General features: G+C 40.4%; 1 protein-coding gene across 6 annotated transcripts in view; it reads right to left on the reverse strand.

Annotated features, from left to right (window-relative positions):
* Window positions 1–222: 222 nt before the first annotated feature.
* The window catches only part of RNF152 (ring finger protein 152), a 56,926-nt gene continuing 35,453 nt past the window's right edge, over window positions 223–21,695 (reverse strand). For all 6 annotated transcript variants that reach the window (XM_083361177.1, XM_083361172.1, XM_083361174.1 and 3 more), the window contains one exon: window positions 223–1,726. In XM_083361177.1, the coding sequence (XP_083217303.1) occupies window positions 943–1,554 (612 nt within the window). In that variant the 5' untranslated portion in view covers window positions 1,555–1,726 and the 3' untranslated portion in view covers window positions 223–942. The remainder of the gene's footprint in view (window positions 1,727–21,695) is intronic.

Here is a 21,695-nt window from a genome sequence, read left to right on the forward strand (position 1 = left end):
ATTCCGGTAAGCATATTCTCTCTCGGATAACGTGACCTGTGCTATTTCTGAATCACATGATCAGTTTATGCATTTGAAATACCATGTTGAGAACTTACATATTCAAGTAGCGTTTGACAGAAGAGCACACAGAGGCAATCATTTTGACCAAACATCTAGATATCCTTCCTAGCTTCCTTTATTGCTATTATGCTTATGGTCTCATTTCAATTTTTTTAAAAAAACAAAACAAAACAAAACAGAAACAAAATCATTTAACTACAGAAGAAAATAGAATGAGCATAAACATACACATATATTACATCTAGAAGGTTTTCAATACCTTAAAAAAATGTTCCCTTTCTATACCTGTGGGACAAATTTTTAAAACCATTTTCATGAATGTGCAATTTGAAAGATACAAAAAAGTCCTTCATGGCCTACATGATTACATTTAATAATTTTCCCTGCTGCTATTTAAAAATAAAGAGAGAATTATACATTTTTGCTATGTCTGGAGAACACTGGGTAGATTGACTGTCTTCATTCCAATGTTTAATTCTACTTGAACATACAGCATTTTCATTTGTAAATAACTACTCTGAAGAGAGAGAAAGAAAGGAACAGATCATGACCTGTACAGTAGAACCAGCTAAATAGACATATTTAATCTCATAACATGATGAAATCATTATAGATTACAGATCATTTGTTAAGTGAGTATGCATGCAGTCTTCTTTGATATCGTCACCAGCAGAGAAGCACTGAATATGCCTCACATTCTATCAACAGCTCTTGCTGTCCTACTTTTTTACAGCAGACTCTGGACTGTCAATCAGCTTGCCTGGCATCAATGATTCAGTCCATGTGACAGCATTTCACCTCCTGGCCTCCCATCACCATCAATACCACCCTCCCAAACCCCTAAAACTAGCTCACAACAGGAGCTGCTGCAGCCTTCTTTCAGCCGCAGGAGATCACAGTGAAACGTTTGGAGATGCATGACATGTTGTGGAGGACAATACCAAGAAGAAAAACTAGGACACAGGCCACCAGGATGACAGTGCAAACCCCTGACCAGGTGGAGCTTTTCACAATGCCTCTCTGGTCTTGCTCCTCATCTCCTGTAACCTGCGGCATCCCAGCCTGCAGTGGTTGTTGCTCGGCTGGGATTGTGACCACAGTGAGAGACTTCTGCTGGCTGCTAGGCAAGAGACGACAGCCAATGTCTCCAGGCAAGAGAGACCTCTCTTTGGAGATGGGCAAGGGCAACATGTAACACCCATTGCTAGGAAGTTTGATGAAGACTGGAGTGTGCTCTGAAGTGTGGGGTATTGCAATCACGGCAATGACCTCTGGATCATCTGGCAACTGGGAGACAGAAAACCCAGGTGGGAGTTTAGTGACACCTCGGCACCATGGACACCTCAGGTCCTTCTGGCTGGTCCTCATCTGCTGAAGGCAAACTGAGCAGCAAGTATGCTTACAGTCCAGTAACTTGGGTCTCCTCCTTGGGCTGTAGTAATTGAAACAAATCTGACACTCCAGCAGGATGTCCTGGGACAGAGTCTCCATGGTTGCCCAATTATTGAAAAGCAAAAGGTATCACGTTGACTTGCAGTCCAGTCCGAAACCCAGGGCCCAGAGCTGTTCTTGTCCTCCCACGATGGCTGCTTTGTATTCTGCTACCAAACAAATGAAGGTATGAAGTCTAGAAGGAAGCATCTGACTGGACGTCCATCAGTATCTGAGGGGGGGAAAAATAATGAGAATGAACATAAAGATCTATTGAAATACCAGAGGGAAGAAGAGATTTATGAATGCAGAAGAACAGAAACATGAGACTCCCCCTAAGCACTGTCACAACAACAGCAATCATAAAAAAGAGCAGGCTGCAGCCGAGTAAAGATCTTTAAAGAAAACCTTTCAAGCTAGTGCCTGAACCTCCATGTTTATTCAGCCAGTAAAAAAAAATACTACTTGCTTTCAGGAAAAAAGAGAGAAGAGTGATTAATTATTATGAGCTTTAAGAAGCAGCTCCATAATTTGTTAACAAAGTACTGAATGATACAAGGCAAGTAGAAGACGACACATTTAAGCAACTTCTCAATCAGTATGTTGCAAGTTATTACATGTCCTTCTCATATACTGTACGTATGCACTGTATGATCTTCTACTGCATTTTAATGGAAATCCCCAATGCACAGTACACCTTAGGTACAGTGCAAGAGCTCACTGAAATGGATTAGAACAGACTTCTCCAATCTCATTCTTTGGCATGGCTTTGCTTGCTGGATATACAAAGGTAGGCAACTTTGGCTCTTTTTATGTCTTGTGGACTTGAACTCCCAGAATTCCTGAGCCAGCCGGCTCAGGAATTCTGGGAGTTGAAGTCCACAAGACATAAAAAGAGCCAAAGTTGCCTACCCCTGTTCTTGGGATTGTATCCCAACTGGTTTAGCTAGATACTTGCTTGGATTTGGACAAGGCACCAAAACATATGTTTAATAAATACAGCAACATTTTGATTTATGCAATGTTTTAATTTATGCCGAAAGCAATCCTCGGGCAATGAAACCAGCAGTTCTATTTGTTATGATAATGGCATGAAGCTAGTCCTCTACATTATCTTCTAAAGGAGGACTTGAGTAGAACGATGCTCTGGACAGGATCGGTTTCATGATTTTTTTTCTTTCCTTTCTGATCATTGCATTCTTTTCTGTCTAGATAATGATCAAATAGAAAGAGCATCACAGTCTTGCTAATTTATTTAGCTTCTCTTTTTTAATGTTTGGGAAATGCTATGGAAGCGTATCTTGTGCACCATATAAGTCAAATAGGGAACCCCAGTGTTGGTGACAGTATGGGAAGTGGTTAAGTAATAGTAAGAGACCTAACAGCAACTTTTCCAGAACATCACAAGCTTCATGTCTGAACTGTACCACAAAAGCCCAAGCAGCTCAATTCTGTGTTTAGATTGTTGGTAAGAGTTTTTCAGCCTTATAATAATGGGAGATTTCAACCTCCTTTTTTGAGTGTGAAGAATGAAGCAGTGTGGGAGTTCATGGGCACCATGGGCCTGATCAGTGCTTTTTTTGTAAAAGAAAAAGGTGCCGGAACTCACACATGTCATACAACCCGCCTTGCCTACCCTACAAGTTTCCATCCAAAAAAGGTGCCGGAACTCCGTTCTGAGCGTTCTATGAGAAAAAAAGCCCTGGGCCTGATCCAGATTATTTATTTTTGTTAATCAAACTTATACGCTGCCCATCTCACTATTGAAGAGACTCTGGGAGATTCACAAAGAAATTATTGAAGGTCAAACAATGGTTATGAGATATACAGTGGATCTGTTTTTTGTCTTGCTGCTGTGGTGATGTGATCAGGATTTGAGGGGTGCTAACATGCGTCCCGAACTATTCTCTGATTACTGCAACCCTTGCTATGCCTTGTATTCTTTCCCTTTTCCTATTCAAATCTACGTGATGCTGTTGAGAGAGGGTTAGGGGTTGTAATGTAATGTAAACATATACGATGTATTTGTATGAATTATGTTGTATTTCTTATATTCTAATCCTTTATTAGTCTGCAGGAGTTACATTGCAAATGGATGGACATGCACATTTATATAAGAAACATATTTCTTCAAATGCAGTTACTGAAGAATAAAACATCAGTTAAAACAATAAAAACAAAAGGATGATCAAATTTGTTAGCTAACATTTTGGAAATAACTCTGAGATATTTAAGAAAAGAATTTTTCATGGAATGGGGTTGCAGGATTGCTTTGGGGCGCTACTACATTGGTAACATCCTAGAAAATAATGACATAAACGTCTGAATAGTCACTGTGAAAGCAGGAGGGATTACTAAGCTTTAATATATTATTTTTGATGTTGTTTGCATTGCCAAAGAAATATTTAGATTGCTTTGATCAGTCCACCACAATAGATCTACAATAAAACACAAAACCAAGAGATGGAGAAGGTGAGATAATTACGGTACTACTAAGCAAATGCCAAAGTGATTCCAGTTCTTTTGGTAAAGATGGTGTGAGTGTCTGCATGTATACACACACACACACACACACACACACACACACACACACAGTTGGGGAAAAAGTGATGTACAAAATAATTACAAACACTACAAAATGGAAATACAGGTTATATCTAAACAGGTAGCATAGTAAGCCAGTAGAATGGATTTCAGGCAATAAAGGTGTGTGTGTGGGGGGGAAACAGGAGAGGAGCATCTTCCTCCTAAAACAGCTTGTAGTATATTAAGTCAAAAGATTCTATAGTAATTTGGGTTTTGGTACTAGAGAAGTTTGGCGCATGGACTTGTGGGAAAAAGTAGCCATCCATCATTCGTTTATCTCTAATATATTTCTGTATAAGGCCTGTTTTAGCCTCTCCTTCTAATAGACTACTATTTTAATTTTGTTTGCTTGTCTTTCAATGGTTCGGGGAGGGCAAAACCCTGAGATATTTAAAGTAATTCAAGAATCTTAGAACAAAGATAAATAAAAACAGTTTCTGTCAAATCCCTGGTACGGTATTTTAGTGAGCTTAAATGGACTCCAGAAGATGGTAGAGGACAGGAAGGCCTGGAGGAACATTGTCCATGGGGTCGCGATGGGTCGGACACGACTTCGCAACTAACAACAACAGGATATTTTATGGTCCAGTGGCCATAAGGCATAGCAAATCTAAATTTAGCACAATTTCAGTGCCTCTACAGCCCAGCTCGCTACCCTTAGATTGCAGCAATATATACATGTAAATCCTAGGCAGCAAAAATAAATAAATATGCAAATTATCTCTGTATGTGTGTGCTTATGCACGAAAGTATGCACATTATGCGTGCATGCACACATATATAATGCTACCAAATACTATAAACCACTACCTTAATCCAGAGATACTTTAAAATGGATTGAAATTATTAATAATTTCAATAAAACACATACAGCAGAGGTTCCCACAAAGTCTTGATTCATGGTGCCCGGAGTGTCTCAGGAATGTTTTCCAGCACTCCTAGGCCAAAATTATATACTACCTCAAGCTAGTAGTTCACATGGGGTAAAATTTTAAATTCGCTGTGGCACCCACGTGAGTTTGCTGCAGCACCCTGGGGCACCACAACACACACTTTGGAAGCTGCAGGTTTAAAGTGGTTTTAAAATTCAACCTTCAATATCGTTTTGGTGCCTTTTGAAGCTTTTCTTTTGCAATGGATAAAGCAGTTTTTCTTCAGAGAAAAGAGCAGCAAGAGGACAGATTCCGAATGTCTTCAGGCTTTGCAGTATGGATTCAGAAATATAACCAGTTGTGGGGTCCTTGCTGCTCTCTTGAGCTTGGTTGTTTTCTTGCAGACATTTCTTGCCAACTAGGTAGCACCTTCAGTGCTCGTCAAGTTGTGTACTGTGGAAACCAGATAGCGAACCAAGTGACCTTTGATGATATAAAGCCTGAGTTAAAGTGATGACCTATAAAGCCCTAAATGGCTTGGGTCCGGGATATCTGAGGGAACACCTGCTGCCGGCATCAAGCTCCCTTCGTCCAGTGCGCTCCCACAGGGAGGGTCTTCTCAGGGTGCCACCGGTAAGAGATTGCCGGCGGACGACACCCAGGGGGAGGGCCTTCTCTGTGGGTGCGCCTGCCCTTTGGAACCAGCTGCCAGTGGAGCTTAGGACTGCCCCCGACCTCCGTTCATTCCGCCGGGACCTGAAGACCTGGCTCTTCGAGCTCTCTGGCCCAGGCTGAGAATTTTAATTTTAATGTTAATTTTAATTTTAACTGGGGTTTTATTTATTCAGGGACGGATATAATTTTTTTAATTTGTTTTTAACTTTTGTATTTTTGTTTTTAATCACCCTGTAAACCGCCCTGAGTCCTTCGGGAAAGGGCGGTATATAAATGTAATAAAATAAAAAATAAAAAAATAAATAAAAATAAAGTACAGATTGTACTTTTTATCTGAACCCTCCTCAGACTGAGAATACATACACACACACACGCACAAATACTCATACGTGCACTTCACAACCCCAATACTTTTCTGGTTAGTTTAGACCAGTGCTTTTTTTGTAAAAGAAAAAGGTGCCGGAACTCACACATGTCATACAACCCACCTTGTCTACCCTACAAGGTTCCATCCAAAAAAGGTGCCGGAACTCCGTTCTGAGCGTTCTGAGAAAAAAAGCCCTGGTTTAGACTGAGAAACAGCTGCTGTACAAGAGTTAAAATAGATTTGAACTGATATCCATTGCATCTTCAGTTATATACAGCGAGACGACAACTTGGTCTAGTTTTCCCAGACCTAGCACTCCCAGATGTGTTGGCATGGCAACTTCCAGAAAACCTACCACATCAGAGGTCTGAATACACCTAGAAGCACCCACTTCAGGGAGACTCGTGTAAGCCACATTCACACACAACCCAACACTCGGAAAAATCCGGGATACTCATCCCATCAATAGAGCGGTTTGTGCTTGCACAAATTTTCTCCGATCTTATATGAGGGTATAGCTGACTTCAGCAGCAGTCAAAAACACTGTTTTGTCATTAGTACTTTGGACTATCTGATGACAGCCAAGAAAATATTGCTGACTGAGACAACTGAGAAAGACAGTCAGGGATATCTTTAGAACTCTTAAAGGACGAAGAGTAGTAGGAAGAGAGAAGGGCTGGAAGGCAGTGACACTCAAGTGAGACCAAAAGACAGAGACAATCAGAATCATGATTAATATCCTTGGTTAGTGCAGATTTCATAGCAGCTGAAAGCTCTGCAGGCATGAGCTATATCTACTAGCGTTAATAAAAGCTAATGGTGTATGAAAAAACCACGGGCAAAAGTCTCCAAGGGAGAGAAAGAGGTGCATTAACAGCAGAAAGGAGTAAGGGGGGGGGGGCAAAAAAAATCACAAATTAGTTTAAGCTAATTTTCTGTAAGAAAAAAAAAAAGATTATTGAAAGTGACATTGTTCCTGAAATGTAAATGCAGTTCTTCACAGTATGCCTGCTGCTCTCGTGAAAGAGTTTGCTAGCAAAGTCCCCAATGACTCCTGAAGTTGCAAACTCTGGACAAGGGTATGCATTTACACACACAATGCTGTTCGGCAAGGTTAAGATCAAGCTTGTAACTAGGCAGCATATTACAAAGTTTCACCTTTACCAAGGAAGTTTCAGTATGCAAATTCCCCATATATATTAAGCTTCCTTAGAAACCATTACAGACTATGCATGATTTACAGTATGGCCATGTTTGCTGCCCTAAGGCCATTGTGGGCGGCGGGGGGGGGTGGTGTTTGAGGACAGAAGACAGGAAAGAGGAAAAGTTCGGGTTGCACCAGAGACATTTACTGCCAGAATGAAATGCATTAAAATATAAACAGGATTCATACGTTTTGAGTCTTCTTCACAAATCAATTTACAATTCCCACCCTTCTGCTATCAAAGTATCTTCAACACTTTCACAGACGCGTTCAGGGTTAAAATCTTGACTTCATTTATTCTGAAGCAAGGGAATTTTTGTGCTGTTTTCGGCTCTTAGAGGTTAACTGGCTGCTTTCTCAAAATATTCTTCCCCTTATTTATGAAATTTCCTGTGGCATCAATTGCCCACAGAATCTCAGCAATATACAAAGAAGAAGAAATCATTCTCCTACGTAAACGGAAACAACTAGATCCAAAACAACTACAAGAGGAACCTAGTGTAGCTATTGTCTGATAGGTCAGGCCTGTAAACCTATGCTTAGATACTAACCTGTGGAAAATCACCAAGCAAGTGTGTTATGTACACCGTTTGCTTCTCTTTAACAACTCAAACAACTTATATAGGTACACGTGAGCTTTTCAAACAAATGCATATGGACAGAGAGAGATAGGGATGAGATTCCAACTTTTGGAGCATCTTAAAAGGTTTGTCTAAAGCAGACCTGTCAAACACAAGGCCTGGGGGCCAGATCCGGCCCACAAAGTGGTTTGATGTGGCCCGCAAAGCCATCCTGGAAACAGTGAGGGAACAGCCCCCACTGCCTTGGCCCTGGCCCAGAGACCCTCCTTCTGCCAGAGACCCTCAGATCTGTCCCACTCCTGCCCAGGCCCCCATAGGCACCCTTGATGCGAACGAGGTAGAGCTGGCCATGCCCACCCAGTAGGCCATACGCACTCTAGCCACGCCCACCCAGTAGGCCATACCCACCCGGCCCCCTGAGGGCAACCGCAATGCTCAATGAAATTGAGTTTGACACCCCTGGTCTAAAGTAAATAGGCAGGCCAGTTTAGAGTTTCTAATTAGACAGCATCCGTACCATTTTGCACCTAACGTACTGTATAAAAGGCCTAAGAAGAAAATTACTATCACTTTTTTTTTAATTGCTGGCATTAATATCCCTTGTTTTCTAACTGCTGAGAAGACATTTGTCTTTTGGATGGTGTGTAAATTAAACAGCCACTACTGTTCTATAGAAAGCCCACCAGTCATTTAAGAAGGAACAAAATGAATGTGTTGCTGTACCATAAAACCACTTATAAGAGTTTATGATTAGATGGCTGGGCACAGGTGTCAACAGAATATTGGGAATTGGTATTTTTTTAATCAAATTCCACAGTAGTGAAAAACAAGAATATCACCCGCGTGGTATTCTCAGATAAGAGCTTTTCCTTCTAATAAAATATCTTCTCTTCTTTAGCTCCCAAGAAGTTGCCAGCAAATACACTCAGGGCCAGTATTACTGGTTTGTAATAATAAGTACCAAAACTCTGCAGGTATTGGCAAGTCTCTTCTCAAGAAACATCCAAGAATTCCCAATAACTACCAGCAAGGCCAAAGACATTTAGATCCCTATAGGCAGAAAGGTAAAATAGGAATAATAGAGTTCAATAAATAAATCTTGTGCATAGTCTTGAGAAAAGAGATGGTGTAGAACTGGACCGCCTCTCGGATAAATTTAATTTCAATCTGACTTCAGGTCTCATGTGAAGTCAATAATGTCTTCATCCTGATGGATGATCCATGCCTGAAGAGAGAAAGGGCTCTTGGTCTTTCTAATTTCCTTAGGTATTCAACCATTTTCAACAGAACTAAGGATAGGTCCTGTCATGATGGCACTCTGGCTTGGGAACTGTAGATACTGTACTATACTTCAACTGTTTTATCCCTACTTGAAGGTCCAAATGTTTGTCCCATGGGCTGTACTAAGCTCTGCTTCCACTTTTCGTTTGAATCTTGTGGAAATGAAATCTGATAAGATACCTGCAAATGCTATGAGAGAGAGAGAGAGAGAGAGAGAGAGGAAGGAAAATTGGTTTGGCATCAGCTTTTCTATTCTTCCAGCAACAGCCAAAAATATTTCTTTGGCTTCAGTTTTTCAGCAGGTAGTTTACCTAGTTTTTCATTTGCCTTGCTGAAGTTTGATGTGGCATTTTTAAATCATATCACTCTCCTGTTTTATTTTTTATTTTTTACTTATGCTTTATCATCTTTATTAAAGAGTGCTACAATCATTTTGGTGGCTAAACATTTCTTCATATATTTTGAAAACACTCTTTTTAATAATAATAATATTAATAATATTAATAATAATAATAATAATAATAATAATAATAATAATAATAATAATAATAATAATAATAATAATAATAATAATAATAATTTTATTTGTATACCGCCCTTCTCCCGAAGGACTCAGGGCGGTGAACAGGGCAAACATATAAAAATACAGGAATACAAAAACTAAAAAAGAATTAAACAAGATGCCCAAGTTAAAACAGTAGATTAAAATACATTTAAAATAGCAATGAAACCTAAACCCATCCCCCATCAGGCCAGGCCGGCAAGACACTTTTGATTCCCGGTATAATTCTATCCATCATTCAGTAGATATTTGATTGGTGTGATGGCTCAGCACCCATAAAAATATAGATGAGCTTGTCATATTGAAAGCTAACAGCCTGGGTTCAAGACCCAAGCGCCCCATGATGGGGGTGAACTCTCATTACGTGCCCTAGCTCTAGCCCACCTACAGTTTGAAAGCACAGTGGTAGCGCAGCGGTTAGAATGCAGTATTTGCAGGCTAACTCTGCCCAATGCCAGGAGTTCGATCCTGACTGGCTCAAGGTTGACTGCGCCTTTCATTTGCCCAAGGTCAGTAAAATGAGGACCCAGATTGTTGGGGGTAATATGCTGACTTGGTAAACTGCTTAGAGTGTGCTGTAAAAGCACTATGAAGCTCTGTATAAGTCTACATGCTATTGCTATTGCTAAATGTAAGTAGATAAAGAGGTACCACTTTGGTGAGAAGGTAACAGCATTCTGTGCGCCTCGGTGTATAGTCATGCTGACCACATGATCACAGGAATGTCTTCAGACAATGCTGGCTCTCTCAGCTAAGAAACAATGGTGAGAACCACACCCTAGACTAAGACATGACTGGACAGGGAACTTTACCTTTACCTTTTTATGGGCAAAAGGGAAAAGAAATCCTCCTTGTCTTCTCAGTCAACATCTAATTTTAGTATTCTCTTCACAGATACTCTGCCCAATGAAGCAATTTCAGTTAAAATAAATTACTTTACAAAAACTCTTCTTACCAATCTAGCGTCAGTCTTCCCAGATAGACCAGGCAAGAAACACAATCAGAAAATCTAATTCTATTTTATTGTAAGGCTTTGTTAATAGAATCTTGCAAATCTGACAGTACCAATCTCCTGCCGATTCTTTTACGGTCTGAGAAATTAGTGAGGATCGTTTCTGAGTTTCTTTCTCTGCCCATTAGGCAGCTGCAAGCTATGCCCTCTCTTATCTGATCTTTCCTTAGACAGCAACTCTTCACACACAGCACACACACACACACACACACACACACACACACACACACACACACAGATCCCCCAAGGTCATTCTCACATACCATTTCACAGAGATTACCAGATAACCAAGCTGAATTCATATAGAACCAGACTATTTTAAGCTGGCCAACTTATTACAGAAATTAATTATAGCTGATCCATGCAATGGCAAGGTGTACATTGTAAAATGCAAAGACATATAATCATAGGATGTTATTACATATTAGAGAAGCCAAAATATCCTGTTCATCTAAGGAAAAGCTCCTGCATGGGGCTTTCCGACTCTTGTAAAGTTGAACCAAGTAATTTTGCAAGTTAATTCTCTTAGCTGTTGCCCCAGGAAAAAAATTGCATCAATAATTTTGCAATATGGAGTTGTAGGCAGGAGGTTATCACTGTCTCATTTAGCCTTTACCCGCCCCAGAAACCAAGGTGCCACAACATCATAATGCTTCTCCCAGTAGTTCCTAGCTACTTTGAGGAAACATTTTGCCGCTCCCCCGAAAAACAAATCAGTGAAGTGAAGGTTGAAGACGAAAGGTATGCTTCCATCATGTTGATCATGGACAGAAGGAGATGTTCACATCATTGCAAAAACTGTGAGGTGAACTTGGGAAGAGTGATAGGACAAACTCCATGTATGGAAATGTCCAAATAACGTCATTTACTAGTCTACTACTCTTGTTAATTTTTCCATGAACAGAGTTGCTAAAGTGACTTGATTTGTTAAGGAAATAATTTGATATTATGGTTAGGGCCGAGACCAGCACATTGGAACTAGTGATTCCCAAATTAGAGAGAACTATTTTGTAAACAATCTCAGCTGCCTCACAAGACTGAAACCCAAAGGTGCAAAGTACAGGTAGTCCTCGACTTACAACAGTTCAGTTAGTGACCATTCAAAGTTACAACAACACTGAAAATAAATCACTTAGGACCGTTTTTCACTCATATGACCATTGCAGCATCCCCATGATGACATGATCAAAAATCAGATGCTTGGCAACGACACTGACCTATGACCGCTTTTCAAAGTTGTGACTTTTGCAGCATCCTTATGATCGTGTAATCAAAATTTGGATGCTTAGGAACTGGTTCATACTTGTGACGGTTGCAGTGTCCCAGGATCACGTGATCACCTTTTGCAACTTTCTGACAAGCAAAGTCAATGGGGAAGCCAGATTCACTTAACAACCGTGTTACCAACTTAACAATTTCAACGATTCACTTCCCAATAGTGTCAAGAAAAGTCGTAAAAGGGGGCAGTTAACAAAAGGATTCACTTAGCGACATAAATTTTGGGCTCAAATTTTGTGGTCTTAAGTGTATAAATGCTGTCAGCTACAGACTAACCAAAGGAACAGCGTGGACCAGTTGCCAACAGTCATTGCTGTAGAAATGGGGAAACCGATAGAAAAAGATTCTTTACTGACTACCGATTTCTTCACGAAACTGTCGTTCATGTTTCCATTAACTGAACAAAGTCTTCTGCCCATATCTTCAAATTGTACAGCAGTCAGACTGCAGTGCCAAAGAGCAACAATCTGCTTCCAATAAACTAGCACTGCTTGAACATGGCCCTGTTTATACCAATGGTATAAAACACTTCTGGCGTTTGCAGCTCAAATCCCAAGAGTCTGGCCTCAGAGAACTGGAAAAGCTGTCCAGTCCAAATTGGGAGAGGCATAACTGAGTGAGGCTCAGCTCATGAAGTCAATTGGTCTTGACTGGAGACAAATAAAAAAAATCCCCAAGCTCTCGGCTTTGAATTGCTTTTAAGAAAAGCTTTACACATAGAAAAACAAAATGGGACTTGAAACTTGCATTTATTGTATGTTTCCCAGACAAATCTATTATTAAAACCCCACCCAGTCAACCACGCAAAGAAATATATTACAGAAGCAATATAAATTGAAATGAACTGAAAAACAATCCCGAGTATTCTTGGGGCAATTCAAATATCTCTGTTGTTCGATTTACTGTACAGTAGTTTGACACAGTGGTTAAAGTGCAATATTGCAGGCAAATTCTGCCAAAAGTCTGGAGTTCGATCCTTTTGGGGCTCAAGGTTGTCTCAGTCTTTCATCCTGCTGAGGTTGGTAAAATGAGAGCCAAGATTGTTGGAGGCAATATGCAAATAATGCTTCTGTATTATAAACTGCCCAGAGAGCGTGATAAAACACTATGGGCCAGTATATAAGCCTAAATGCTATTGCTATTGTTATTTACTAGGAATCCAAATTCCATCAGCCAGAATCATTCTGAACACACAATATTATTTGAAGAACCCAGCTCACAGGCCTTACACATAGAACTCTATTGCTGCATAGTTCAGACTTACTTCATTTTACCAGTGTAATGAGAAGTGAATTGTGGTGGTGTTATTATTAAACAACTGTGAAATCTGAAGATCTGGAAAATCAATAGTCAATCAAACCTGAAACCTTGGGATCTAACGCTACATGTTGGCCTATTTGCTGCCCAATCTGGTTCCATCATTCAGTTTAAACATTTATTCCCTACGTTTGCAGTGCACCATATGTTTTGAAGTCCTTTTGTCTTACATCAAGTGGCTCCAGATGTGCAGTTGTGGCTGCATTGAAAATAAGTAAGTTTGGACAGATTTACTCTTGTGCTAAGGCTTTTGAAAAGCCTCGTTTTTGTGAAAGATCAAATTCCAGTCAAGTTTGTGGTACCTGGTGAAAAAAGACATCTTTACAACACAAAACAGGTAAACTTTAACCAACTGTAAAAGAATGCTTCAAAAAGGTTTTCTTTTGAACCAATGTACAGTAAGGAAGGATTTCAATCAGCAAGCACAAAATAAATAAAATAAACACCCGCTGCTAATAAATCAATACTGCTGTGTTAAGCATCAGTGTCAATGCATTTTTCATTCTTATTTTTAAATAGGTAAACCCTAGCCAAAACTAAAAACAGTGGCAGCAGAAAAAAGCTGTGAAAGCAAAATCTTGGTATATGTAGCGTGCGTGGAACACATGCATCAAAAAGACACCTTTGGGCTAGCAACAAAAATGAAATGCTCAACTATTTGTACTAGATAAAGAAACTGTGCATAAACCAATCCAATATTTCACAGGGTGCTTGTAAACTACACAGGATTGCAAAACAAAACTTTCACACTAATCAATGACAGCAGTGCTGCGTACAGAATTTGCAGAATTACTTAGAAAAACAAGCCAGGCCATATTCTTTAAAACTAAACCGCATAAAAATATTTCCCACACCTTCTCATAAAATTTTACTTCTTGATTAGAATAAAGCTCTTCTTTGAACTGCATCCCTGCATGTCATTTAACTAACCACTGGAAAGAGGGACAATGCAGGTAGTCCTCGACTTAACAACAGTTCATTTCGTGATCGTTCAAAATAACAACATTACTGGGGGGGAAAGGGACTTATGACCATTTTTCGCACTTAATGACCACTGCAGCATCCCCATGCTCACATGATCAAAATAATCCCCATGCTCACATGATCAAAATAAGTAAGTTTGGACAGATTTACTCTTGCGCTAAGGCAGACATGTCAAACACAAGGCCCGGGGACCGGATCCGGCCCGCAAAGTGGTTTCATGTGGCCCGCGAAGCCATCCTGGAAACAGTGTGGGAACGGCCCCCACTGCCTTGGCCCTGGCCCAGAGACCCTCCTCCTGCCAGAGACCCTGAGATCTGTCCCACTCCTGCCCAGGCCCCCATAGGCACCCTTGATGCGAACGATGTAGAGCTGGCCATGCCCACCCAGTAGGCCACACCCACTCTAGCCATGCCCACCCAGTAGGCCACGCCCACCCTGGCCATACCCACCCGGCCCCTTGAGGGCAACCGCAATGCTGATGCGGCCCTCAATGAAATTGAGTTTGACGCCCCTGCGCTAAGGCTTTTGAAAAGCCTCGTTTGTGTGAAAGATCAAATTCTGATGCTTGGCAATTGTCCCGAGGTCATGTGATCTTCTACGACCTTCTAATAAACGAAGTCAATGGGGAACCCAAATCCACTTAACGAACGTGTTACTAACTTAACAACTGCAATGATTCACTTTAACAACTGTGGCAAGAAAGGCTGTAAAATGGGGCAAAACTGACCTAGCAAATGTCTCACTTAGCAACAGAAATCTGGGACTCGATTGTGGCCATAAGTCGAGGACTTCCTGTTAAACTCTTCATTACAAATGCAGGTCAGCTTCCCTATCTTTATTTCACCTCTGCAGCAGCACACAAGTGGAATTGTCCTTGATTCCCAATTTTCAGAAGTAATTCATGGTTCAAATTGCAGCTCAGCAATTCTATATTTTAGATGAAATTGTCTCTCTCCTTAACTCATTTCAGTCTGCCTTATCTCCCAAGAGATACGTTTATTCTTTTTAGAGAATGGTCTTGACCTTGAAGTCTTTAAGGTTCCCAGACACTTCAGAGATCATGCAATATCAATATATTTCAACACGGTGCCAAATCTCTTTTGTACTCTATCTGTGCATCAAATCCCTGCTAGGAAGCGGCATGCCCAAATCTAACAATACCAGTAGACTGAAAACAAAACTCAATCAATCTCACAATTTTGCTTGCATTAGCATAAACACAATTGAATTCTTGAATAGCACGATTTAATCTACACAAATCAGATCTTATTCCTGATTAACCATTAAATCAGAGTGCCCTGCGTTGATCTTCACTCTTTAAAGTGCTGGCTATTTTTTTTTTTTAAAAAATAGAAGCAATCCCCTAATAAAATCATACTATCAATTCTATTATTAAAAAATTAAAAGAATTGAACAAGCACACATAGCGTTTTTTAAATATTAAAACACGCTGAACTTTTTAGCATTGACTAATAATAGCGTAATATCTTTTCTTCTAACTTTAGAGACAGAAAAGCGTTTTGACTGCACAGAATGAATAAGCAATTTTTTTTTCTTCAACTCCATTTCATTTGAGTAGAACAACATTACCGGCTCTTCTTGTGTATATCATGGTAAACTGAGAAATTCTCAGAGGAGAGGGGTAAAAAACCAGAATCTTCTTAAATATGATTTAGTGGCTCATAAATGTGTCAGTCTGGATTAGATTTATTTTTTCAACCACTTTAAGGCAGGTTAGCTTCCCCCTTTCGGCTAACATACAAATATGTTGAGACACTTAATCTCAAACTTGGAATTTTGGAGTTTAATCTCAAGGCATCTGGAAAGTGCTAAATCTGAGAACAATTAGGGCTCTTCACTTTTTCTAACACAGAATCAAGGTTGCCATACATTATTTAATCATATAGTTTCAGCAATTATGCTCATTGAACAGTTATAATCATTTGAAGAATAACAAATTTCAAGCAACAATTCTCAATCCATTTCATATTCCCAATTATGCCACTGAGTTTGAATTCTTCAGGGACAGAATGCCATCTTACTATTAGATAACCTGCAATAGTTGTTATAAATCAGATATGTAAACAAATACAAACTGGATTATCAAGAAAATGTGTTTCCAAACAACCAAATAAAGAAGTGTCTATATACTGTGATGTATTGTTCTCTTAATCTGCTAGTACGTGCAAGCAAAAAACATGAGTTGGACAAATTGACTTGTTAAGAAGACGTATGGAATAATAATTTTTGTGTAATTCATATGGAAGTCTGTTTTCCTCTCCAGATATAAACACCCCACAAATCTAACAGTCTAAAACAGTGACTAATTTTTGATACCTGGTTAATTAGAGCCACTATAAACCAATAGACAGTTTCATACTTCCACGGATTACCAGTACTATTGAAAGTAATACAAATCTAGGCTATGCTTTTTAAAATATCTCTAATTTTGTCTGCCTAACTTGAATTGGAATAATCTGAGGAATGGTCACAATTGGGACCAACAATTTGACATTAAGCAAAGCAGTTGCTAAGTGAAACCATGACTGTGCTTACGATTGGTCGCAGAGTCACTTTCCCACCACTTTCAAAACTGTGAACAAGCACTAAATGACACAGTCACTAAACGAGGGCTGACTATACTTGAGAATGACTGTGTGGAAATGATGAATCAGGCAAATACAACAGAAAGCAAAATCACAGGAGCAATAATAGATTGTCAATATACACAACACGTACACATGGAAAGAAGAGATGGAAAACACACAGACAGCAGACAGCATGGCTGTATCTCCACCATGTATGCAGCAGTTGTAACCCTCATCAGAAACTGCCATCAGTAATCTGTAGATTTTGAATTAGAACAGGTATCCACAGAGCATGGTCAAAAATGTCAAGATGATAGTTACTATATTACAGAGGAGGAGGAGGAAGGAAGGAAGGTGTTCTGTACCAGCCTGCTACCGGCCCTGCAGAAAAGGCAGGGACAACCCCTTTTACAAGAAGGCAAGAGGCTGGAACTAAGCCTGCCAAATTTATTGACACAAAAGCAAACAGAACAAGACACGAACCATGAAACAGGAGCTATTCAAGCAGTTGCCTTCAGCAAACCAGCCCTCCCACGCATTCCCCTTTTATACAGTTCAGGGCGTGACTTCTCTCTGCCTCCTTCCGAGGTGCCCCATTGCCTTCCTCTGTTTACTCCTGATTGACTGCCTCCTGCATCGGGCGTCCTTGAACAGGGCCAGCTGTGGGTCATCTTCATCCACACTGTCAGGCTCACACAGCTGGGTCTGCGTCGTGACCAAGTCGGAGGGGCCTGGCTGAGGGCTCTCATCAGCAAGCTCTCCAACCCCCTCAGCAACCTCTCCAACACCCCCCTCCTCCTCCTCCTCCTCCTCTGAATCGTCCGACCCAACTGCCAAACCCACAGGCTGACCCTGAATCACAACAGAAGGAAGGAAGGAAGGAAGGAAGGAAGGAAGGAAGGAAGGAAGGAAGGAAGGAAGGAAGGAAGGAAGGAAGGAAGGAAAGAAGGAAGGATATATATGTTCTCCACCTTGAGTTACTCATAAAGTAGTAAATGCAATGTCAATCATCCCATTAGCATATGCAGAAAAAGAAACTCCTGGGACATTATTTTACCAAGAGTATAACCATACTGATAGCTCCATACAGGCACAGAAGAAGTGAAGTTAGCTCTAAGGTTTTCGTGTGGAAAATCACCATAGTTAATTTCCCCTATTCCCCATGTGGACCTCCCACAAGTAATTAAAAAAAAAGGATTTGTGGTAATTTCACATTTTAATTATCTTGCAAAAAGCTGATGTGCAGACTCTAAGGAGTCCTTAAAATGCTTCATGGTTTTACATTTTACAGCTTTGCCTGGAGTATATATTGTTAGCTTGAGAACATATTAACCATATGGACTTGAAATGTACATCAAGATATTTGACATGGAACATACTATCCAAGATTAGATGACTGCAAAATTTATAACTAGAGGTCTTACACTTCAGTTCAAAGATATTTCTAGGTTATTTCCTTAGCTATTTTACATATTGCATAGACATGGGCTTTTTAAACAGAATTCTGCGGAGTCCTAAATTCTGTGAAAACTGGAGGGGGTTCCATAAGAGACTATGGGCAAATTGTAAAAATCACTCAACATAGCCAATTTTTTTTATCACTACAGTTTGATCTCTTTCTTCATGGTTTGGAAAAAGTCTGGAAAATTCCTGGTATCTGAAAACCCCATGAATCTTAATTTCTGCCTTCTTAGGACAGTATTTCCTAGGCACAGGCCAATGATCAAAAGTCTACTTGTAATACAAATTCACCTCACCATTATCAACATGGCGAAATTTTATATTATGGGTTTTATCTTTATACAGCACATGCACTTTGTCACACAGTTCCATGCCAAAGGCCATCAAAGTTTGACTTCTTCCTCTTGTAGAGTAACTTGGAACCTGAAAGTCTTCATGGCACAGGGCCACGTTATCTACAGTATGACTAGTCACTAAGGCAGGGGTGTCAAACTCAATTTCATTGAGGGCCGCATCAGCATTGCGGTTGCCATCAGGAGGCCGGGTGGGCATGGCCTGGGTGGGCATGGCTAGAGTGTATATGGCCTACTGGGTGGGCATGGCCAGCTCTACATCATTCGCATCAAGGGTGCCTATGGGGGCCTGGGCAGGAGTGGGACAGATCTGAGGGTCTCTGGCAGAAGGAGGGTCTCAGGGCCAGGGCCAAGGCAGTGGGGGCCGTTCCCTCACTGTTTCCAGGATGGCTTCACAGGCCACATTAAACCACTTCGCGGGCCAGATCTGGGCCCCGGGCCTTGTGTTTGACATGTCTGCTCTAAGGATATCTGCTACCCTGGTGCCACCAGGTCATATAATGTGGGTACACTACAGATCCCTTTCCCAGCAGCCACAGCCCCCTCAACCTTTCCCCTGAGCTTTGGCAGGCTGCTACCCTGTTAGGCTTCTGGAAAGTCTCAAAAGACAAGGCTTTTCTCATAATGTGTAGAGTGAGGGATGGAGCCCACTGGCAGCTATCTTTGCAAATGACATCAACGCCGAACAGTTTATCCCATATTGATTTATCTCAACCACGGGCCAGTAAAATAAGTTTGGATGCTCTCATTTGGTCTCTCAGCTGACCCCCAAAATTAGGGTTCATCTACAGGAGTTTAAGAACAACTACAGAAACTCTGCAGCAGTGCTGGTAGAGAATAAGACCTGCGCCAATTTATTATTGCTTTAGTTGTGAAGTGTTTTCTTTTGCAACATTTTAAAAGGTTGACTTGGTAGGCAATCCAGTTTCTCCACTGGTAGAAACTCTTGGTCATGCCCTACCTCCCAGCTTCAGAAATTTAAAATTATATAACATTCACAATTTCATAATAGAATTTGTCTCCAGAGTAACTGGAACTCACACAGCCTGGCACCTTGTAGAACAAGAAGAGAAAAATTCAGAGAAATAACACTTACCAATTTAATCCCTTTCTTTTTCTAAACTATTGATGGATCCAGGGGTAGTCTTCTAACAATCAAAAGACTGGATCAATCCTGGCTGCATTCTCCTATCTTGTCAACACAGAAACAACAAACTATGATTGCAGTGATTGTGAAAAGTATCTGGTTGCAAAAGGCCAGCTTCACAATGAATTTTAAATACAGTAAAAACAGGAGGAATGATGGCTTTGCAACAAGTAGGTACTCCCGATAGCAACTGTTCAGATTTTTCTTGCAACCAACCAGATAAATTTAGACCCAAACTGAAAGCATGAATGGGTTAGTGCTAATAATTTGTTTTCATTCCAATCTATTGTCAACTGGGGGCAAAGGATCTTATTGTTTAAGACCTTGTAATTGTTCAAAGATGAGTCACGGCTGACATTTTTCCCCACTCTCCTATTGGTCAACTGGGGGGAGTACTAAATGGTTCATAATGTTTGCTGGCTGTTTTCAATACCAGTTGGTTGAACAATTTCACTGCTATGGAAATTTGCCCAGTTCTGGCAAATCTCCCCCTAATACAATCTTAAGGCATTTTATTCTGTGTCTTATATAATCCCATATCCCATTAAACACACTAAAAAGCAGAGACATCACCCTGCCAACAAAAGTACGTATAGTCAAGGCTATGGTCTTCTCAGTTGCAATGTATGGCTGTGAAAGTTGGACCATAAGAAAGGCTGAGTGCCAAAGAATTGAAGCCTTTGAACTATGTATGCTGGAGAAGACTCCTGCGAGTTCCTTGGACTGCAAGGCGATCAAACCGGTCAGTCTGGCCAGATCCTGAAGTTGAAAATCAAATATTTTGGCCACCTAATGAGAAGGAAGAACTCACTGGAGAAGAGCCTAATGCTGGGAAAGGTTGAGGGCAAGAGAAGAAGGGGACAACAGAGAATGAGGTGGCTGGATGGAGTCACTGAAGCAGTAGGTGTGAGCCTAAATGGACTCCAGAAGATGGTAGAGGACCAGAAGGCCTGGAGGAACGTTGTCCATGGGGTCGCGATGGGTCGGACACGACTTTGCAACTAACAACAACAACAATCCCATTAAAATATAACAAAATGAGATACTATGATACTTATGTATTATATTTTTTAACATCATTTCCCCAAACTATCAGTTTGGGGAAATGATGTTAAAAATATAATACATAAGCTTTAAATTTTAAGTTTAAAAATGTTACCATTATTAAAATGGCACTTTACCACAAAATATCTGTGGTGTGCTGAACCGAGACTTCGGGAGCCCACTGTAAGGGCTGACTAAAGGTTTTAGGTTACCCAATCTTCTTTTAATGTGCCCCAACCCTGTTTCAAAGTAACATTGTTGGTTTTCATGAAATAAGTTTTAAAAAAGAGTAGAAGTGAGAAAACACGAGCCACGTGCATAAATATAGGTCCAAAAAGTTGCCCCAGAATGACAAAGCGTCACGCGCATTCTTCCAAACAGCAGAAATTTCCACACTGTGCGATGCACAAGCACAGTGTGATTGCAACAAGCAAATTAGCAAACAACACAAATAAAGGTGAAAAAGTTCCTTCATCTTTTTTATCTCTCCCATTGACCCTTCCTTCGTCTAATAAAGCCCATTCTTTTGTTCAGAAGATTCTCGAAGCAATTTTATCACTGGGTAAGAACAACACAATACAAATACAGTATGTCACAAATGGTTAGCAATAATATCACTTAACAGGCAGACAAAATATGCATGCCAAGAACTTGGGTAGTTTATTAAAAAGTCTCTGTTAATTCAAAAATAAACTTTTACCTGTGTGGCTTCTCCGGTTAACCTCTGCAGAGAAACGGTTTCCATGATTATTCTGGATAATCGTTCTTTTTGCCATGATCCTTCTGAGAAGGTAATCTCAAGCACATGCTTTGCATCAAGAAAAGTACTGGTAAAACACTGCAAGGCTAATCGCTGACAACTATAGATATACAAAACCTACCGTTCACA

Source organism: Vipera ursinii, assembly GCF_947247035.1.
Source record: "Vipera ursinii genome assembly, chromosome: 3".
Taxonomy (NCBI): domain Eukaryota; kingdom Metazoa; phylum Chordata; class Lepidosauria; order Squamata; family Viperidae; genus Vipera; species Vipera ursinii.